The sequence below is a fragment of the Muscardinus avellanarius genome (assembly GCF_963383645.1).
Source record: "Muscardinus avellanarius genome assembly, chromosome: 17".
In the NCBI taxonomy this organism is placed as follows: domain Eukaryota; kingdom Metazoa; phylum Chordata; class Mammalia; order Rodentia; family Gliridae; genus Muscardinus; species Muscardinus avellanarius.
Window position 1 is genome coordinate 64,660,084 of NC_137803.1, and position 20,765 is coordinate 64,680,848.

At 47.2% G+C, this 20,765-nt stretch overlaps 1 protein-coding gene across 1 annotated transcript in view; it reads right to left on the reverse strand.

The window, feature by feature from the left end:
• GNAL (G protein subunit alpha L) overlaps positions 1–20,765 on the reverse strand; it is a gene marked incomplete at both ends in the record, with an annotated part of 77,470 nt that overhangs the window by 20,234 nt on the left and 36,471 nt on the right. Inside the window, one exon of the mRNA XM_080714392.1 lies at positions 12,362–12,459. Within this exon, the coding sequence (XP_080570518.1) occupies positions 12,362–12,459 (98 nt within the window). The remainder of the gene's footprint in view (positions 1–12,361; positions 12,460–20,765) is intronic.

The window sequence follows — 20,765 nt, forward strand, 5'->3', positions numbered from 1 at the left end:
TGTGTGCTACACGCCTGGCTGGGTGAATGGCTGTTCTGCTTTAGTGTCTCACTTACGCTAGGTGTAGTAAATCTCACTCTTACTCCTCCTGCTGCTCTGCAGTTACATGACCAAATGTGTAGAGAACTTGGAATTTTGGTGCTTGGGGCCAGACCCAAAGCTTTTGCTTTCTGAGCCTTTACTAGTGAATAAAGAAACCTGCTTTCCACTGTCTTCTGTCTTTAGGTCCTAGTTTCTCTGCAACACTCCTTCAAAACAAAAAATGTAAAAAGGGAAAGGAAAAAAAAAGCCACCTAGCTACAGCAGGGTGGAGAGTGTTCCTTCCAACAGTCACATATTCTGGGAGCCGCTGACAACCTGGCGATCCTAGCCTGACCTGAGCTGCCGGGTGCATGCTCTCAGAGCACTCACCCTGGGCTTTTCTTTTCTTTTGGTCAAGGAAAACCTGAAATCTAACTGAGTCAAAACAAAGATTTTTTAGTTTAAGCTAGTAACGTTAGTTAGAAAAATGGCACTAGAAATCAAATATCGCTTAGTGAGTCCTATTGGAATTAATTTTAAATGCTTCTAACTAGAATGTAAAAGATTCTATAACAAAGGAGAATATTTTTACCCGTTTTTGAGTCTCCCTTATTACCTTAAACTCCAGGTCGGACTCCTCCTCACCTCTGCACACCGGCAGTTCGTCATATGACTGCAATTCTAGGTCGTTCGCCCTGAGTCTACCAAGTGCTCTTGTCGCCTGCCGAGGCTGAGGCACAGAGTGACTAAGGCACCTTCCAGATCTGCAGGGACCTGCAGCTGCAGACCCTGGAACAGAGCCTGAGTCTGCGGTCACTCCCCACACTGCAGCACCTGGGGCCCCACGGACGCCAGCAAGCCACCAGGACTGAGTGGGACAGCGGCCATGATGTTACCAGGTCCCCCAAGTGCAAGGTCTTCTCCAGAGTGCCCTTGAAGAACCAGAACAGAAGTGATGCTGGCCTCGGACGCTGCGCCTCTCCGCCCTGCTGCCAGCTCTCCTCTGTCCCACCCTGCAGCTAATGCTGGTCCCAGAGTGAGGCAAGGATGCCGTCTTTCTCATCTTCCTGACGTGGTCATGTTGATTAAAATTCCTTTCCTGCTCTTCACCATTATTGTTCCTGTCTGATTTTGGGGTGAGCAGTCAGCCTGATGTGTCGGTACCTCAGCATCAGTCCTCTGGATTAGGACTCTGATAGCAGACGGGCCTCTTCTGTTGAGGCACAAAGGTGTTGGCTGAGCGTTCTCAATTGATATGTTTTCTGGTCCTGGAGTTTGAACCAGGGGTACCCTCAGCCTTTTTTTTTTTTTTAATGTGGTACTGGGGGTGGGACCCAGGGGCTTTCTACCTCTGGGCTACTCTCCCAGACCTATACTTTATTTGGAAACAGGGTCTCACTGAGTTGCTGAGAGCCTCACTAAGTAGCTGAGGCTGGCTTCGAACCTGTGTGATCCTCCCGTCTCAGCCCCCCAAGCGCGGGGATTACAAGCGTGCCCACCACGCCCGGCTGGCCCTTTTTTATTATATATATTTGAAAAGGTCTTACTAAGCTGCTGAGAGCCTCGCTAAGTTACTAAGGCTTCAGACCAACCGCTGGGATTACAAGTGTGTGCCACTGTGCCTGGCTTTCTCAAGATTTTTGACAAGTGAGGCATCCTAGCAGATGTTTTTCTTCCAGAAACCGCCAAACAGACTTGAAAGTTATAATAAACCTTAGCTAAGATCAACATCTGGAAAGCAATCCTGAGCACAGCATCCTTTGAGGAGTAGTTGAGGAATTCAAAGAGAATTCCACCCAAGCTGAATTTCAACTCTGCTATTGGGAATGTTGCCGATTCCACACTCATTAACGTGAACTCCACGAGGAAATAAGGACAGAGCGCATCCCGCCCGGTCCCTGGTGTTTCCTCTTCTCTGCAGACCCATGGCTGCTTCTGTCCAGCTTCATTTCCCAGATGTGCCCACACCCCCTGGGTCCTTACGAGGGAGCTGCTAACCAGAAGAGGCACATGGTCAGCAAGAGGGGAGAGAAAGCAGCTTCGGAGGGCTCCTGGGTGAAGAGCACCTGAGACGGTGCCCGAGGCCAGACGCAGTTGAACCCTGGACCCACGAGCCCCACATCTGTGGATTCACAGCCGCGGGCCCCAGGGAGAAGGAAAGGAACTACTGAGCACGTGTCCCCCTCCCCCCGCCATTAATGAACATCACAGCAAAGCTCACAGACACAGCACTTACGCCCTGTTAGGCGTGACAAATGCTCTCGAAGCAGGCCTGGCGACGCATGCCCGCAATCCCAGTACTTGAGAGGCTGAGACAGGAAGATTGCAGTTTCGAGGCCAGCTTCAGTAACTTAGAAAGGCCCTTAGCATCTTACTGAGATCTTGTTTCAAAATAAAAAATAAAAACGGCTGGGAGTGTAGCTCAGAAGTAGATGCCCCTGGTCCCAATCCCCAGTACCACCACCATAAAAAAAAAAAGTGATCTAGAGATGATTTGAAGTATATGGAAACTGGGTGTTGTGACCACCTATAATCCCAGTACCTGGGAGGCTGAGAGAGGAGGGTCTCAGGTTTGAGGACAGCCTCAGCAACATAGCAAGACTCTTAGCAACCTAGTGAGACCCTGTTTAAAATAAGTAAATAAATAAATAAAGGGTTGAGGGTGTTTCTCAGAGGTAGAACACCCCTGTGTCTAATCCCCAGTAACACACACACACACACACACACACACACACACACACACGGATATGGGTATGGTGGTGCACACTTGTCATCCCAGTTCTTGAGAAGCTGAGAGAGGAGGATCACAGGTTTGAGACCAGCCTCAGCAACCTAGTGAGACCGTTTCCAAACAAAAAATAAAACGGGCTGGATAACTTAGAGACAGAATGCCCTTGGGTTCAATCCCTAGTGCTGAATACATGCACGCGCGTGCATGCATACACACACACACTCACACACGTGAGATGTCATTAGAATTCCCTTTTTTGGCAAAACGATCTGTTAAATCTTATCTCTCTCAGAAGAAGATATTTTTAGCCACCACACGTAGCTTAGCAGAAAGTCACAGCAAAGCAGCTTCTCAGAGATGGCTGCCTGCCTCAGGTGGCCAGGTAAGGACTCTTTCGTTCCTTCACAGCAATACTGCACGTCCCACACTTTTATAAATATCCAGTAGGACGAGAACAAGTGCGTCCTATGAACAGAATCGAAAGCAAGCGGGACTCTACTTGCATTTAGCCCTCCTAACTTTGCTTGTTTGTTTATTTATTTATTTTTTGTGATACTGGGGATTGAACCCGGGTACATTCTACCTCCAAGCGACACCCCCAGCCTGAGTTTTTATTCTTTATTTTAAAACAGGGTCTCACTATGTTGCAGAGGACCTCACTAAGTAGCTGAGGCTGGTGACGAACCTGCGATCCTCCTGTCTCAGCCTCCCAAGTCCTGAGATTACAAGTGTGTGTACCATGCCCAGCTAGCCTTCCTAAGTTAACATAATAATAGAATAAAGCTTATATTTCAAAGGTAGTTTTTGTTGATATCAGGGATCCTGGTTATTATGTGATCAGTGGAATCTGGTGTAATAAAGATACTTAATTCTAATCACTGATGCATGAAAGGTTTTTCTTTCTTCCTTTTTGAATGCTTTCTTTGATATAAAATTATCAAAGAGCAACTTTCTTACACCCTGAATTCTGCCTTAAAAGCTTTAACTACATTTCTTGATCTCATGAACACATTCTCATTATTTACCGGGAGGAGGGAAGTCCTTACATAATGGACCATTACAGCTTAACGTGTCCTCCAAGACAGCAAACTCTGGTGTTCTTAAGAAAGCCAAGTTGCAGCATTTGCCAGAATTTTATTCTTTTCTTTTTGATTCTTTTAACACTGGGATGGAACCCAGAGCCTCACCTGCTAAGCCCACCCTCCACCAATGAGCAGCGTCTCCAGCTCCGAGAACTCGCTGTTTTTACGCCTGAATACTATCGCTTTGTTTGGCCGCACCACATTTGTTACCCACTCGCCAGTTGATGAACACGCAGTTCCCTCCTTTTGGTCACTGTGAGTGCTGCTGATGTGAACAGATGTTGTACTTTTATTTTTTTGCAGTGCTGGGGATCAAACCAGGGCCTTGCATGTGCTAGGCCAGTGCCGTACCCTGGAGCCACATCCCTGTCTTATTTAACTAGCTGAGCTTTATAGAAAAACTAAGTTTGTGCACATGAGGATGGACCATGATGGTAGAGAAAGCAGGAAAAGCACACCTGTAATGTAAAAATGCACTGATTTATAAGCTCATGGAATCTCCACTGCGCAGACGCGGTGGGGCACTCCAGTCCACAGTGAGCAGCTGTCACATACCAACCAACCACAGGGAGGAGCTCCTGGATCCGGAGCAGGCCCCTGCACCCATGCTCTGGAGCCGCAGAAGCACAACCCTGTCACAGCCTCTCCTGGCAACAACACGCCCCGTCCATGGAAACGACTTTGTAAAACTACCTGGTCAAAGATGCCTTGTTTTTAGAGATTTAAGAAAAACTGCCGGTATGAGAAACACACTGATGACAGATATTCTGTCACAGAGGGCATGTGACTTTGGAGGGATCTGTTCCCTACTTGTGTGTGTGTGTGTGTGTGTGTGTGTGTGTGTGTGTACTGGGGATTGAACCCAAGGGAGTCTACCTCTGAGCCACACCCAGCCCTGTTTTATTTTTTTAGTTTGAAACAGGGTCCTGCTAGGTTGCTGAGGCTGTCCTCAAACCTGCCAGCCTCCTTTCTCAGCTTCCCAAATACTGGTATTACAAGTGTGCACCACCACGCCCAGCTGTTGCCTACTTCCCAATGGCATCTCTTTCACGTAGTCTCCCTTTGTGCTGTAGAGGAAGGCCCGAAACTGGGTAGACTCCGATGATTAGAAGTCTCTAAGTTAATTTTACTGACACGTCCAAGAAAGTACACTATCCAATGGCTTTGTTGCACATTCAGACTCCCATGGCCATTTCTCCTCACTGTTAGAATGTTTTACTCACTCCAAAAAGAAACTTGTACCTGTTACAATTGCTCCTGGTCTCTGACTCCCCACTGCCAGCCCCTGTGACCCTGGCCCACTCTGCCCCTGCAGATGTCTCCATTCTGGACATTTATGGAGGTGGAATCACAAACATGTAGCCTCCCATGCCTGGCCCCAGGACTTAGCATAGTGTTTCCAGGGCGGATCCTGTTGTCGCAGGTAAGGGATATTCCACGCGTGGGCGTCTCTCCCTCCACCCACTCAGCAGCTGCTCCGCACTGAGGTGTTTCCACTCGGGATAATGCCGCCGTGGACGTGCATCCAGCAGTTTTTATGTGGATGAGAGCTCTCGGTTCTCTTGGGAATCACCTAGGAGCGGGAGGGCAGGCCCCACAGTCATTGTGCTCACTCTGGAAAGGCCCTACTTCTTACCGACATGATTGTGCCATTCCACATCCCGCCAGCAGTGGCAAGCAGACGGTGCTGACAGCACCACATCCTGGCCAGGTGAACTCCTCCACTACTCCTTCTTCCTCCTCCCTCCTCCTCCTCCTCCTCCGCCTCCTCTTCTTCTCCTTCTTCTTCTTCTCCTCCTTCTCCTTCTCCTTCTTCTTCTTCTTCTTCTTCTCCTCTTTCTCCTTCTTCTCGTTCTCCTCCTTCTTCTCCTCTTCCTCTTCTCCTCCTCCCCCTCCCCCTCGCTCTCTTCCTCCTTTTTGGTATGGTACTGGGGTTTGAACCCAGGGACATTCTTCCTCTGAGCTACACCCCCAGCCCTTTTTCTTTTCTTTTTTTGGGGGGATCTGGGATGGAACCCAAGGGCATTTGACCTCTGAGATACACCCCCCAGCCCTATTTTATATTCTTTATTTTGAAACAGCATCTCACTGAGTCGCAGAGGGCCTCACTAAGTAGCTAAGGCTGTCTGTGAATCACGATCCTCCTGTCTCAGCCTCCCAAATGCTGGGATTACAAGGGTGCGCCACCATGACCTTTTTATTTTTTATTTTGAAAGAGAGTCTTACTAAGTTGTTGAGGGGCTCGCTAAGTTGCTGAGGCTGGCTGCGGTCCTGTGATCCTCCTATCTCAGCCTCCCACCACGACGCCCAGACAAGCCATCCTTTTTTTATGTATTTCAAAGAATGTGAAGACAGATAAGGGTCTCCTTCCTAAATATGTCAGCATGAGGATTGTTAATGATCTTCAATCAGCTTGTTCATTTAGTTTTTGTTTTTGTTACTTTGTACTGGGTATGGAACTCTGCAGCATCCTAGTCTGAGCTAGATCCCCAGCCCTTCTTTTTTCTTTTATTTTGAAACAGGGTCTTACTAGTTGCTGAGGCTAGCCTCGAACCTGCGATCCTCCTGTCAAGTACTAGGGTTACAGGTGTGCACCAGCATGCCTATTCAGTTTCTTTCACTGTGAACTTTACATCCAATGAAACAGAAATCTTAATTGTATAATAAGGGTCTAATAAACTACCACTTTGGTTTGATATATTTGTTCTAGGAAAATAATACTTTGCGTGTGTGCGTGTGTGTGTGTGTGTGTGTGTGTGTGTGTGTGTGCACGTGCGTGCGGGGTATTGGAGATTGAGCCCAGGGGCAGTCTATGTCTGAGCTACATCCCCAGCACTTTAAATTTTTTTTAATTTTTAAAATTTTGATATGGGGGTCTCATTAGGTTGCTAAGAGTTGAAGCTGGTCTTGAACCTGTGATCCTCCTGTTTTAGTTTCCCAAGTATTGGGATTGCAGGCTAGCATCACTGCGCTTGGTTTGCTTTGGTATTTGCTGAGTTTTGATAAATTCATGTGCTGTGTGACCCAAACTTTTATTAGTTGTGCACATATTTTCAATTTCCTTCAAATATATTATTTTTTGAAATAAGGTCCTTTTTCTTTGTTGGGTGTGTGTAGGGCCTTGACCCTGGGCTTGCTCAGCTAGGTGCTGGCTCCATGGCTGAGCACGCCCCAGCCCTCTGGGGCTCTGGACCTCAGCGGGCCTGGAGGTGCGTGTGCTAACGGAGAAGGCAGAGCCAACGAGCTGCGCTCACCGGTGGACTAAGCTCCTTGCAGACAGCAGCCGGATGCTTTCAGAGGAAGATGGCAGCCACTGCAGGGCACAGATATAGTGCGGACTTGATTTCACATTTATTTAAAGGGCTGTGAAGTGCTTTTGGAGACTGGTAGGGATTCAACGTGGAAAAACATTTCCGATGGCATCCTTTCCACACTTCCGCATAATTTAGCTTTGGCAGTTTCTTGTGATCACAAGGCAACGTTTTTCCTTTGTCTCCTTGTAGACCTGCATGCCAGAATATTCCACATGGCTCCTTCCCCAGACAGAGCAAACTGGATGTGGGAAGGCTCCTCTGTGGACGCAGATCGCTTGATTCCAGCCTTGCTTTCATCCAGATAGCCATAGATGTCTTCAGCTTTCTCCTTGATGGGTGCCCATAGCCTTCGGTGTGAATCTACCCATACCTGGTAAACGGCAGACACCACCAGAAACTCCAGTGCTTGCTGGAAGAGGCAGGGCTTGGCCCCGCCCTGTCTCAGCGGCCCCTTCTGCTTTGGGGCCTCTGGGGTGTAAACCCAGGCTGGCATTTCAGGTCTAGAATGCCCCTGGAGGGCACTCTACCTCCCAGCTACACCCCCACCACTTTAAAGGTCCATTTTATTTTTGAAACAGGGTTTCACTAAGTTGCTGAGAGGGATCTTGAACTGCGATCCTCTTGTCTTCCTTTTTTTTATTTTTTATTTTTTGGTGGTACTGGGGTTCCTGGAAACCCTTCAACTTCCAGGCTACACTTCCAGACACCTATTTTATTATATTTTTATTTGGAAACAGGGTCTCTTAAGCCAGTGCGGCTGGCTTCGAACCTGCGCGATCCTCCTGTCTCTGCCTCCCAAGCGCGGGGATGACAAGCGTGCCCACCACGCCCGGCTTGTCTCCCTTCTTTATACAACGTCTGAGGGTTAAATGAGAGGACGGTGAAGTTCACTGGGATTCTCCATTCAGGCGAGTGGTTGCTCTGAGATATTTTAAGACTTTTTTACAGAAAACATTTGTGGTGAGCCATCTCAAGCCTTCTGGATGCTTCTTGGCAGGAATAGCGGGCAAGGGGGCTCAACACCAAGGTCTATTTGCTTGGCCCTGCGGCTACATTTTTCCTATTTTCATAACAAAACAACCAAAATGAGGCTCAAGGAGGTGAAGAGTCAGATTGTGTTGTGTGGTGCAGGGAGGAGTCACAGCGCGCAGAGAAGGGGAGGAGGGGCGCGGGTCCAGAGGGGAACCCCAAGGGCTTCCTTCCTATGGTGCTACGCTGTATAATTACAATGCACCAATAAAAGTACAAAAAGTAATTGTGCTGCCCATAAACAGGAACAGTTCCAATTTTCAGATACAGAAAATAAGTCTGAAAATAAACTTAGGTAGAAATAAATCTCAAAATGAGTTAGGAAGACTGTGTATGTAAGTAGCTGTACATTTAATGAACTGGACTGTAATATCTTATCTTTTTGTGTGTGTGGTACTGGGGATGGGACCTAGGGGCATTTTATCTCTGAGCTACACCCCCTGCCCTATTTTTTTTTTTTTGTCTTTTTTTTTTTTTTGGTGGTGGTACTGGGAAGTGGAACCCAGAGGCTTTCTACCTCCGGGCGATACTCCCAGAACCATTTTATATTTTATTTGGAAACAGGGCCTCACTAAGTAGCTGAGGCTGGCTTCGAACCTGCGTGATTCTCCTGTCTCAGCCCCCCAAGTGCGGGGATTACAAGCGTGCGCCACCACGCCCGGCTTGTCTTTTTATTTTTGAAACAGGGTCACACTGAGTTGTGAAGGGCCTCGCTAAGTAGCTGAGGCTGTCTGTGAACCTCAATCCTCTCCGCCTCTAGAATGCTGGGATTACAAGCAGACTATGCTATCTTAAATAAGAGTTCTTTTTATTTTGTAAAGTTCTGCAAAAGGTCAACTTGAAGCTGGAATTTCACGGGTGCTAACAATTTCCAGCTTGTCCTGAAAGCCTCTGTGGCGGCCTTGACGGTCGTCCCAGTGACCAGCCCTGAAGACATGAACGCACTTGTGGAAACTGGCAGATGACGAAAGACAGCCCGGTGCAGCAGGGAAGCCACGGAGGCTCCAACGCTCCTTCCTTTCTTTTTTTTTCTGAGATATTCGCCGAGAGTATGCAAAACCAATTATTCAGATGGATGCCTTCGAAAGGAGCCTCTGTATCCATGCAGAGCCAACAAACCACCACTCTGGGAACTGTTGCGTTCAGAGTTACACTAAGCCGAGCCTGACTTTATCAAGCTATTCTAAAGATCCAGTTTTCTCTGGCTTTTCTTTATCTTAAAATAGCTGTTGCCATAGCTACATAATCACTTCTTATTAAGACTTGGAGGAAATGCATTTTGGGGGATAATTCAGTAGAGATTGAGTTTAAATTCTCACAGTGGGAACTGGGAAATTCTATATCAAAATATAATCTCCATTAATTTGCACAGCTTGCCTTAGGCTTCAAAGAAACTAATTTCTATAGAAAGTGCAGTATTTCCCATTCAATCATAGTGAATCATTAGGAAAAAAATTCTTTTTGTGGTACTGGGGACTGAACCCAGGGAATTCTACACTGAGCTGCCTGTTCCGCCCCTTGTTATCTTATTGTGAGACAGGGTTTCGTTAACTTGCCCAGGCTGGCCTGGAACCTGTGCTCCTCCTGTTCTAGCCTCCCAAGTACTGGGATTCCAGGCATGTGTCAGAGCCAGGCTGAGATTAAGCACAGCCGGTCAGTGACCACCAGTTCTCCTCTTCCTCTGACTGGGCCAGGGGCCTGGCCCCTGCTCTCCTCTGGTTCCTCCTCCTTCCACCTCCTTCCCGGTGGCCTGAGTGCCTCCTTTCGAAGCCAGCTCCCACGGGTTGTCCCTCCTCAGGCCGGGGTGCTCTCCCTCTCTGCCCTGGCCCATAGCATGCTCCTGAAGTTACCAGGGTCTGAATACCACCAAAGACAACCATCTGGCAGCTCACCTGTCCTGCGGTTAGAATAGGGCTTGCCCCAGCCGGGAGTGGTGGTTCATGCCTGTAAGCCCAGTACTTGGGAGACTGAGACAGGAGGTTTGCAGGTGTGAAGTCAGATTCAGCACTTTAGCGAGACCTTCAGTAATTTAGTGAGGTCTTGTTTCAAAACAAGAAGGGCTGGAGTTGTAGCTCAGAGATAGAATGCTCCTGGGTTCAATCTCCAATGCCACAAAGTAAATAAAATAGGCTGGGGGTGTGGCATCGCTTGATTATCTCCACCTCAGCTCACCCAGAGGATCTATCTCCTTCAGCAGGGCCTCGAGGTGGGACATGAGGGGCATGAGGTGGGGGCAGGTGCTTGGCTGTGGGGCCGAGCCCTGCTGAATGGATTCTCTGCCAAATGGGTCAACTCTGGAGGGAGATCAGCCCTCTCCTCCCCTCTGCTGCACCAGCTTGCACCTCCACCGGGAGGCGCTCTCCAGAAGCCGACTCAGGCCACTACTTGATCTTGGGCTTTCTAGCTTGCAGCGCCTGAAGCGCAAGTAAACCTCTTTGCTTTATCAGCTACCCAGTCTCAGGTGCTCCATTACAGCCACAGACGCTGGAGGAGTCTCCCGGGTGCCGCCTGATGCCTGCACGAGACATCACACATGGCTCACAGTCAGACTTGCCCCCCCTCCGTGTGTCCACATTGCTAGCGCAGTCCTGTGTCTCTGCTGTGCCAGGAGGCCTTCCTCCCGTCCCATGTCCTGTCACCTGTGGCTCTGTAGTGGGCTTCCACTCGCTGGCGCGATCCCACCATCCCTTCCCGCTCCCCTATACTCTCTCTCATGGAGCTACTGAGCACTCGCTCCCTCTGGGAGAAACTCCCAGCTCCTCCCTTGGCCACCCGGCCCTGGCCCAGGCCCGCCAGGTAGGAGAACGGTACCAAGTGAGCAAGCAAGGCCCCGGGGCCTCACACCTCCCTGCTCCTCAAAGCAAATTCACAGCACAGCCCGGCCGGCCGGGTCCAGTGCTGCGGCTCGACCTCACCGCGCTCCCCAGGGCTGTCTCCACTCGGGAATCTGCACCGCAGACTCAGGGCTGAGATACACGCTTTGCAGCCCAGAGAACACAGAGCTAGCTGGACACTGTCCTTGCTATTGCAACAGCAAACATTTCTGGAGCCTCTTGGTGATCTGACAGTTTTCTGTGGACCATTATTTTCTAACAGTAACAGAATCTATCTAAACTGACAAAAAATAGAATATTAAGTATTTGGGGAAAACATTAAGCCAGCCCGGGTATATCCTCTTCTCTCTTCATTTCGGTCTTTCCTGCTTGAGCATCCATGGTTACATAAATACCAACTCCACTTCTCACCATGTATGACATCACATTACTTTAAGAGCCTGGCCTTGACTGCAGATGTTGATAGTATTTTACAATTTAATTTGGGACCCCCTGCTCCAAAATTAAAATATAATAACGAATATTTATGTACATTATACTTTACAAACATGCTTGTAATTATTGTGAAAGGAAAAAATAATAGAATTGAAAACAACGCCAGGATAGAAGGGGTGAAATTTGATGTTTCCTCCTGAAACAGTCACCCCTATTGGCTTTCAATTCTCCATCTACTAAACGCATCGTGTTTAAAAAGGGGGTGTGTGTGTGTGTGTGTGTGTGTGTGTGTGTGTGTCACTGGGGATTGAGCCCAGGGATTCTGTGTCTGAGTTATACTCGAACCCTAAGTTTATTTTTTATTTTGAGACAGGGTCTTGCTAAGGCTGGCCAGGCTGACCTGTGAGCCTTAAAAAATCGACTTTTATAAGCCAGGTGCAGGCATAGCCCACATGTGTAATCCCAATACTTGGGAAGCTGAGATAGGAGGACTGCAAGTTGCAGGCCAGTCTCAGCAATTTACCGAGGTCCTCAGAAACTTAGTGAGACCCTGTTTCAAAATTAAAAAAAGAAAAAAAAAAAAAAAGGTAAAAGGGCCTGCGCAGCTCTGAGGCATAAAACCCTGTTCAAGCTCCGGAACAACAACAAGAAAACAGAAGAGAGTGCCTCGGCGCTTGTCTGGGACCCTGGGTGTGGGGCAGGAAGGAGGATCAGAGGAGGAGGCCAGCCTCAGACTTGGAAGTACAAACGGGCTGGGGTGTCGCTCCGAGGTAGAGTGGCCCGGGGTCAGGCCCAGAGCCACACCACACGTGCACGCGTGCAGTTGGCGGTCGCCGTGAAGCGTTTGTTATTTATTCCGGGAGCAGCTGGCGGGGCCGCGCTCCCCAGGGCTGGCTCCACTCAGGAGCGACTTACTATTGTGCGCAGTCGATCAGCTGGTACTCGTTGGACCTCTCGAAGCACGCCTTTACCCCCTCGTCGTCCCAGAGTTTCTTCACATGATCGAAGAACTCCTAAAGTTTAAGAGTTGCAAATATGAAAACACATTATAATCTTTCACAAAGTTAAAAAGAGAAACTGCAAAAAAATTTTTGCAGGTGTCAAACAAATTCTTTTTTTTTAGAAGTGGACTTTTTCACAAACACAGAGATCTCATGTTCAGTGTGATGAAACATGTACACAACTGAGTCATGGCCTCGTGGTCCAGGTGGGGACATTCTGATCCTTCCAGAAAGTCCTCCCAAATGAGTGCGTGTGTGTGTGTGTGTGTGTGTGTGTGTGTGCATGTGCGCGCGTGTGTGTGTGTGCGTGTGTGTGTGTGTGGATGGAACCCAAGGCATTTGACCTTTGAGTTACACCCCCTGCCCTATTTCTTATTCTTTATTTTGAAACAGGGTCTCACTGAGTTGCAGAGGGCCTCAGTAAGTAGCTGAGGCTGTCCGCGAACCGCGATCCCCGTCTCAGCCTCTCAAATGCTGGATTACAAGCGTGCGCCGCCACACCCAGCTCCAAATGAAATTTCAAGTGAAACATTAACGCCATTCATTAACCCTAAGGACGAGCAGCCCAGCTTTGCAGCTCCTCATGCTGGGCGCCTCGCAGTCAGAGCTCGTGCGGTCAGTTCTGTTCTGCAGCCTTCCTGTAGCTTTTCTATGACCCATGGTCAGAACAGGACTGAGCAGATGGTGTAAGTTTGGTCCATTAGGTACATAGAAAGGGAACTTTTTTTGGTGGTGGTACTGCAGATTGAACCTAGGGGGTTTTCTATCTCTGAGCTACACCTCCTGGTCCATCTTATTTTTTTAGTTTGAAACTGGGTCTCACTAAACTCATTAAGTAGCTGAGGGTTTGGCTAAATTGCTGAGGCTGACCTCAAACCTGTGAGCCTCCTGTCTCAGCCTCCCAAGTACTGGGATCACAGGTGTATACCACCAATGCTGCCTCTGCCTTTTTTTTTTTTAAGAAAATCTCTGCCATTGTATTAGTTCATTCCAACATTGTTTCTAAAAGACTTAAAAATAGTTATAGAACCACTGTCTTAACCCCCCCAAAATTCCATAAGCAAGAAAAAAGACTGTAAGACCACTCAATATTCAGTCAGTATAGTTCTTCAGTTACAAAGTGACTGTTTGTCTGACACTTATCTAAGTTCTGGAGGGGATCAGAACACACTACCCTAAGTGTCATGTGGGCATATGGATTGGTTATTTGTTTATTTACTGCAGTACTGGATTTTGAAGTCAGGAGGTTCTACCACTGAGTCCTATTTTATTATTTTATTTTGAAACGGGTCTTGCCAGGTTACTGCACACTGGCATTGAACTTGTGAACCTCCTGGCTCAGCGTCCCAAGCATAGAGGTTATTTTGAGCTAAAGGCAACTGAGATCAGCAGGCAGGAAACATCTCTATCCCCCCATTTCTGCCCAAAAGAAGGACAGAAATTCTGCCCTCCTGAGCCAAGACAAGTCTGCTTAAGCGAACCCTGACTCCCACGAGCCTCTCTTCACGGAGTTTCTAGCCATTTCTTAAGGTTTCTTTCCCTTTATTAAGATGATATTTAAGCTCCGAGCCAAATTGGTTTTTTGGGGCTTGTCATTTCTTCTCTGTGATTTTTTTCTGTACACACACACACACACACACACACACACACACACACACACACGAGGCTGGGGCCAGGCAGGGTGGCACAGGCCTGTAATCCCAGTATGTGGGAGGCTGAAGCAGGAGGATTACAAGTTGACAGTCAGCCTCAACAATTTAGTGAGGCTCTCAGCAGTGTACTGAAACCTCATTTCAAAATAAAAAATAAAAGGGTAGTTTAGTAGTACAGCATTTCCCTGCCATGTATGAGGTTTGATCCTCAGCACTGGAAAAACCCTATATCTATCTCTACCATCTATATCTATCACCTATCTTTATCTATCTATCTCTATCTATCTATCTATCTATCTCTATCATCTATAGCTATCATCTATCTTTATCATCTATCTCTCTCTCTCTTTCTCTATCATCTGTATCTATCATCTCTCTTTCTCTCTCTCTCTCTCTCTCTCTCTCTCTCTCTCTCTCTCTCTCTCATCTATATCTATCTTAATAACAGCTGTATGCCTTTTCCCCTGTCAACCTGTCTGTTGTCAGTTTAATTCACAGGCTACAGCCATTTTATGTAAGAGGGTAGAGAAACAGTTTTTTTCTGTTTCTATAGTTCATGCATTTTCTAAACCATTGGGAAATTAATATGAAAAATATTTTTGGTGTGCCTCCATTATGTAACTAAGATGAATAATACTAAACAAAATCAACTTCAGTGTTGTGTGTATGTTTGAGTCTGAGAAGAAAGGGTAAATCACCGTGCTGTGTAATCCATCTTTCTTTCTTTTTTGGTGTTACTAGGGATGGAACCCAGGGGCCTTCTACCTCCAAGCTACACCTCCAGCCCTATCATTCATTCATTCATTCATTCATTCATTCATTCGTTCATGCAGTACTAGGGATGGAACCCAGGGGCATCTACCTCCAAGCTACATCCCCAGCTGTATTTTTTATTCTTTATTTTGAAACAGAATCTCACTGGGTTGCAAATGGCTTCACTAAATCGCTGAGGCTGTCCTTGAACCATGATCCTCCTGTCTCATTTTAACTCTGAGTTGTATACCTCTGAGCTACACTACAGCCCCATTTTATTTTTTTAGTTCTGCTAAGTTGCTGACAGCCTCCCTGTGTTGCTGAGGCTCCTGTTGAACCTGTGGTCCTCCTGTCTCAGCTTCCCAATTCTGGGGTTATAGGTACGCACCACCATGCCTGGCTACTGAAACTCACTTTGTGTGTGTGTGGGGGGTACTGGGGATGGAACCCAGGGGCCTTCTACCTCCAGGCTATACTACCAGACCTATTTTTTAAATATACTTTTTATTTGGAAACAGGGTCTCTTAAGCCAGCTGAGGCTGGCTTTGAACCTGCGTGATCCTCCTGTCTCGGCCTCCCAAGCACGGGGATTACAAGCGTGTGCCACCACACTCGGCTTTTCAAAACAAGGCTTTAAAGTTGGGCGTGTGGCGCACGCTTGTAATCCAGCATTTGGGCTGAGACAGGAGGATCATGGTTTGCAGACAGCCTCAGTTACTTAGCGAAGTCCTTTGCAACTCGGTGAGACCCTGTTTCAAAATAAAGAATAAAAAATAGGGCTGGGGGATTAGCTCAGAGGTAGAAAGCCCCTGGGTTCTATCCCCAGTCTCACGAAAAGAAAAAAAAGAAAACAAGGCTTTAAAATTATAGAGAATCATTTTGATTTTAATGCAGCTAAAATGATTAAAAGCAGAACTCAGTCCCTAAACGCCTCCTCTTGCGTGCACGCCTTCCTTCCGGCGCCATCTAGAACCACCTTCTAGGTCTAGAACCACCTTCTTTTGAGGGTCTGCGCAGGGCTAACCTGGAAGTCTTAGTAACATTTCTGTTTTTGTTTTAACTTTCAAATTCTTAAACACTGCTTTAAAGTGGAAACAAATGACAAAACAGAGCTGTAAGAATACCATTCCACATCATTCCACATAAAGGCTTAATGTACTTCAGACACAGGCGGTTGAAGCGCAGAGGCACAGTGGGATCCAGTGCTGGGAGCGGAAACAGGAGGACCTCAGGTTTGAGAAAGGCCAGCAATTCAGTGAGACCTTGTATTCAAGGAAAAATATAAGGGCTGGGGTTGTCATTCAGAGGTAGAACGCCCCGGAGTTCAATCCTCGGCACAAAAAGAGCAAAAAGTAGGCTGTTTCAGGATGCTAGCCCTTTTTAAGTGGAATTTACTTTAAAAAGGAGGGGGGAGTGGTGGTGGGAAAACATATATAGAATTTCCTAAAACTTAAGTCTGTATCTGATTAAATGTACCTACTCAATTCAACCCCTCCAATCACAGAACGACCTGGTAGGTTTCTGTGTTTCATTTCTCAGGGAGCTGGTGGATATCAGCTTGGACGTGCACCCGGGAGCTGACTTGACTTGGTTATTTATAACTTATGACTGTCCTCAAAATTAATGCAATATGGTGTGGCCATCCCTCAGTAGCCAAGGGACTGGTTCTAGTACCCTCTATGGATAGCAGGACCCCAGGGTGCTTACTTGCTAAGATGTCACCATATTTTTGGGTAAGCCATGCACACCCCCCAAGAGTTTAGCTGAGCCTGGGTTCTCAGAGGAGGGATGGTGTGTAAGTGCGCTGTGGACGGCGGCTAGAGGACTGCTCAGCCTGTCCTGAAAAAAACCTGTGCTCAGGAATGACAAGGGTGGGACTCTGCCTCTGTACTGAAGAGGGTGTTGCCTCTGAACCACACCATAGCCCTTTGTATTTTGAAACAGGGCCTCGCTGAGTTGCTGAGGGTCCTCCTAAGCTGCTGAGATCCTGTGATCCTCCAGTCTCAGCCTCCCCAGGACTGGGATCACAGGAGCGCGTCAGCCGTATTATCCTGGCTGGGATGGAGTTTTCTCCCCCTCGGATGCCTCCCACTCTAGATTGGTGAAGCTCTAATGCAGAGGCTGTGGGTATGGAAGGTAAACTCATGTCTAAAAGTCTGTTAGGAACAGCATTCAGAAACTGCTGGCTTGGGCACAGTTGTCTTCTCAGACACTTGGGAGGCTGAGGTCGGAGGATTGCAAATCCAAGCCAGCCCGTCTCAAAATAAATACGTTATAAAAAGGGCTGGGGATGTAGCTCAGTGGTATAGTACCCCTGGGTTTTTTCTTCAGTACCAGAAAAGAAAAGTATACTTAACACACACACACACACACACCTCAAAGAAACAAAAAATAAAACACACACACATACAAAAAAAAAAAAAAAGAAAAAAAAGAAAAAGGAAGGGAGGGAGGAGGAAGGACCGGTTCAGCAGGCCTGCACTCCTGCTCCCTTGACTGCGTGGAGCTGGCTCTGGGGCCTGCGGCCTCCAATGTGAAGGTGCAAGTACAGGCTGCTCTGCCTCCCCATAGCCCACTTCTCCCATTCCTAGCACAATTGTAAAGTAACCTTTGGGGTACATTTTATACACCATCAATTTGCCCTTTGTTATATAGTCACAAGCAGCAGCAGGAGCACCAGGCTGCCCTCCTGGGGGGCCCAGCCCAGCAGCCACCCCCTGCGGCTGGGGCCTCGCCTTGTCTAGAAACCTCAGATTCTGTGGCACTGGGGACTGAGTGCAGAGGCATGCTACCGCAAAGCCACACCCCTGGCCTGACTTCATTCTTATTTGGAAACAGGGTCTCACTAGTTTGCTGACAGCCTGGCCCAGTTGCTGGCTTTGAACCTGTGACACTCCGACACTCCGACACTCCGACACTCCGGTCTCGGCCTCCCCGGTCCCGGGATCGCAGGCGGGCTGACTGTACCCTTTTATGTCTAGCATTTTTCACCTTGTGGAATATATCTGAGGTTCATCTATTTTGTTATGTGTATTAGTTCATTTTATTTATTTTAATTTTTTGCAGTGATGAAGATTGAACTCAGGGGCATTTTACCTCTGGGATACATCCCTAGCACTATTCTATTTTTATTTGGAAACAAGGTCTTGGTAAGTTGCTGACTCTGGCTTCAAACCTGAAATTCTCCTGTCTTGGACTCCCAAGCACTGGGATTGCAGGTGTGTACGATCCATCGTGCCTGGCTTCTTTTCTCTCTCTCTCTCTCTCTCTCTCTCTCTCTCTCTCTCTCTCTCTCTCTCTCTCTCTCTCTTTCTCTCTCAGAACTGGGGATGGAACCCCAGGGGCATTCATTCTACTTTTGAGCTACACCCTCCCTCAGTCCTATTTTTTATTCTTTTTTTCTTTTGTGGTACTGGGGATTGAACCCAGGGGCATTCTACCTCTGAATGACACCCCCAACCTTATTATTCTTTCTTTCTTTCTTTCTTTCTTTCTTTCTTTCTTTCTTTCTTTCTTTCTTTCTTTCTTTCTTTATTCCTTTCTTTCTTTCTTCTTTCTTTTTCTCTTTTCTTTCTCTTTTTTATTTTGGTGGTACTGGAGTTCCTGGAAACCCTTCTACCTCCGGGCTACACTCCCAGACCTATTTTATACTTTTTATTTAGAAACAGGGTCTCTTAAGCCAGCACAGCTGGCTTCGAACCTGAGTTATCCTCTTGTCTCTGCCTCCCAAGCATGGGGATTACAAGCATGCGCCACCACGCCCAGCCTATTCTTTATTTTTGAAACAGGGTCTCACTGAGTTGCAAAGGCCTCACTAAGTAGCTGAAGCTATCCATGAACCGCGATCCTCCTGTCTCAGCCTCCCAGATGCTGGGATTACATGCATGCCCACCACACCATGGTCTAAGTTGCGGAGGGCCTCATTAAGTAGCTGAGGCTGACTACAACCTGTGATCTTCCTGTTTCAGCCTCCCAAGTACCAGGATTATAAGTGTGTGCCACCATGCCTGGTTCTTTAATCTCCAATATGAGCCCACTCCTAAATCTACAATTTTTATTTAATACTATATATATATATATATATATATATATATATATATATATAGTGTGTGTGTGTGTATGGGTGGTACTGAGAATTGAACTCAGGGCAGTCTACCTCTGAGATATACACCCCAGCCCTGTATTTTCTACTTTATTTGAAACAGGGTCTCACTGAGCTGTGGAGGGCCTCACTAAGCAGCTGAGGCTGACCACAAACCTGTGATCCTCCTGTCTCTGTCTCCCAAGTACTGGGATGACAGGGTGCACCACCATGTCTGGATTCATTTGCTTATTTCTTATGCAGTGGGTGGCCACTAGCTTCCTATTTTATTTTCATTAAAGTTTTGCAGTGCTAGATTGAAAGCAGGGCCTCGCCATTCTTAGCAAATGCTGTATCCCGGGCTCTGTCCCAGCCCTGGTTCCTTTTTAGAAGCAATGTCAGTTTCCTTGCATTCTGTGGATACACAGTTGCTGCTCACCTCCTAGCAGACATCGGGTAGTTTCCAGTTTGACTGGCAGGAGCAGGGCTGCGGGACTGAGTGCGCAGTCTTCTACAGCCATCTCACTTCCCTCCACAGATGTGGGACTGCGGGGTGGGGTGGGTGGGGGTGGAAAGCGAGGCTTTAGCGCAACCATCTGCTCCACAGTTTCCACAGGGGCTATCCCATTTTACATCTCTGGGTCACTTCTCAGGAGCATCGCCATTTTAATCAGGAGCCCTCTAAGCCACGGACATGATCTATTTCTTTATGTCTTATTTAAATTCTCTCAATGGTGTTTTGTAGTTGGAAAAAGAGAAATAGACCTTTTACATCTTTCTAAGCAAACGCTTTGGCTGTTACTTTGAATGCACATGTCTTTAACTTTTCATATTCATTGGTTTTAATGGCTGGTCCATAGAGATGCAGGTGATGGCTAGATGTGGTCTTGTCTTCTTTCTATTAGCCTCCAAGATATCTTCAGCTTAGGGCTCCATCTACCTCGGGAGCAGCCCAGGGACTCTCCTGGCCACCACGGCCCCATTCATGTATTTTGTAGCTTTTCTACTTCTCTTTAAAAGATACCTTAAGATCGCTTTGTTTCCAGATTGTAATTTCACAAAACAACCATGATAAGTATAAAGTTCTGGTAATCAGATCCATGACCTGTAGTGGGGACATTTAAGTTAATCTGCCTTCCAGCAATGGGAACATATAATTTTCCTTAAGTATCTTTTTTCCACAAAATTAATTTTTTAGCCTTTGAGACTTTTGTCTTCACCATGCTTGTACTCCTACACCTAAGATCCTCTCTGTAAAAATCCCAATTCTCTGAAAGAATTGTACAGTTGCAGCATGCCAGAGACTCGCAGGAGAAACTTATTTGTGTGGGAACAGAAATAAAATAATTAGGTATTTTCATTAGAGAAGAGACTCCAAGAATCACGACTTTAGTCTTTGCTCCTAGACAAGGTGTTAAGTTATCTGACAAAAATTCTCCTCAGAACATCAAGCCCAATTATATAACACTTCAGGGTATTATTCTTATCCCTGGTCTTCTTAGTCACTCTGAGCCTTTTCTGTTTTAGGTACTGAAAGGGAAAAATGGAGACAGGAGATCCCTTCTTCGGGGAAAGAAGGTTGGGTTTAAAGCAGATGTTTGTACACACAGGTTTGCTAAGTCCTTGCGATGCGGACCGCAGAGTTAGACATATATTTCTTCGGGAAAACTGAGGTGTGAACCCCACTGGCTGCGTCTCATGAAGAGCCGTGCGTGCTGTTCACTGAGGTGTGCACGTGGGCTAGCATCAGAGTCCGCTGGGTGGGTTCTTAGAGCTGACTCCAGGACTCAGTTTCCTCAGCTGTCTTAAGGTGTCACGCATGGTGTTCTGGA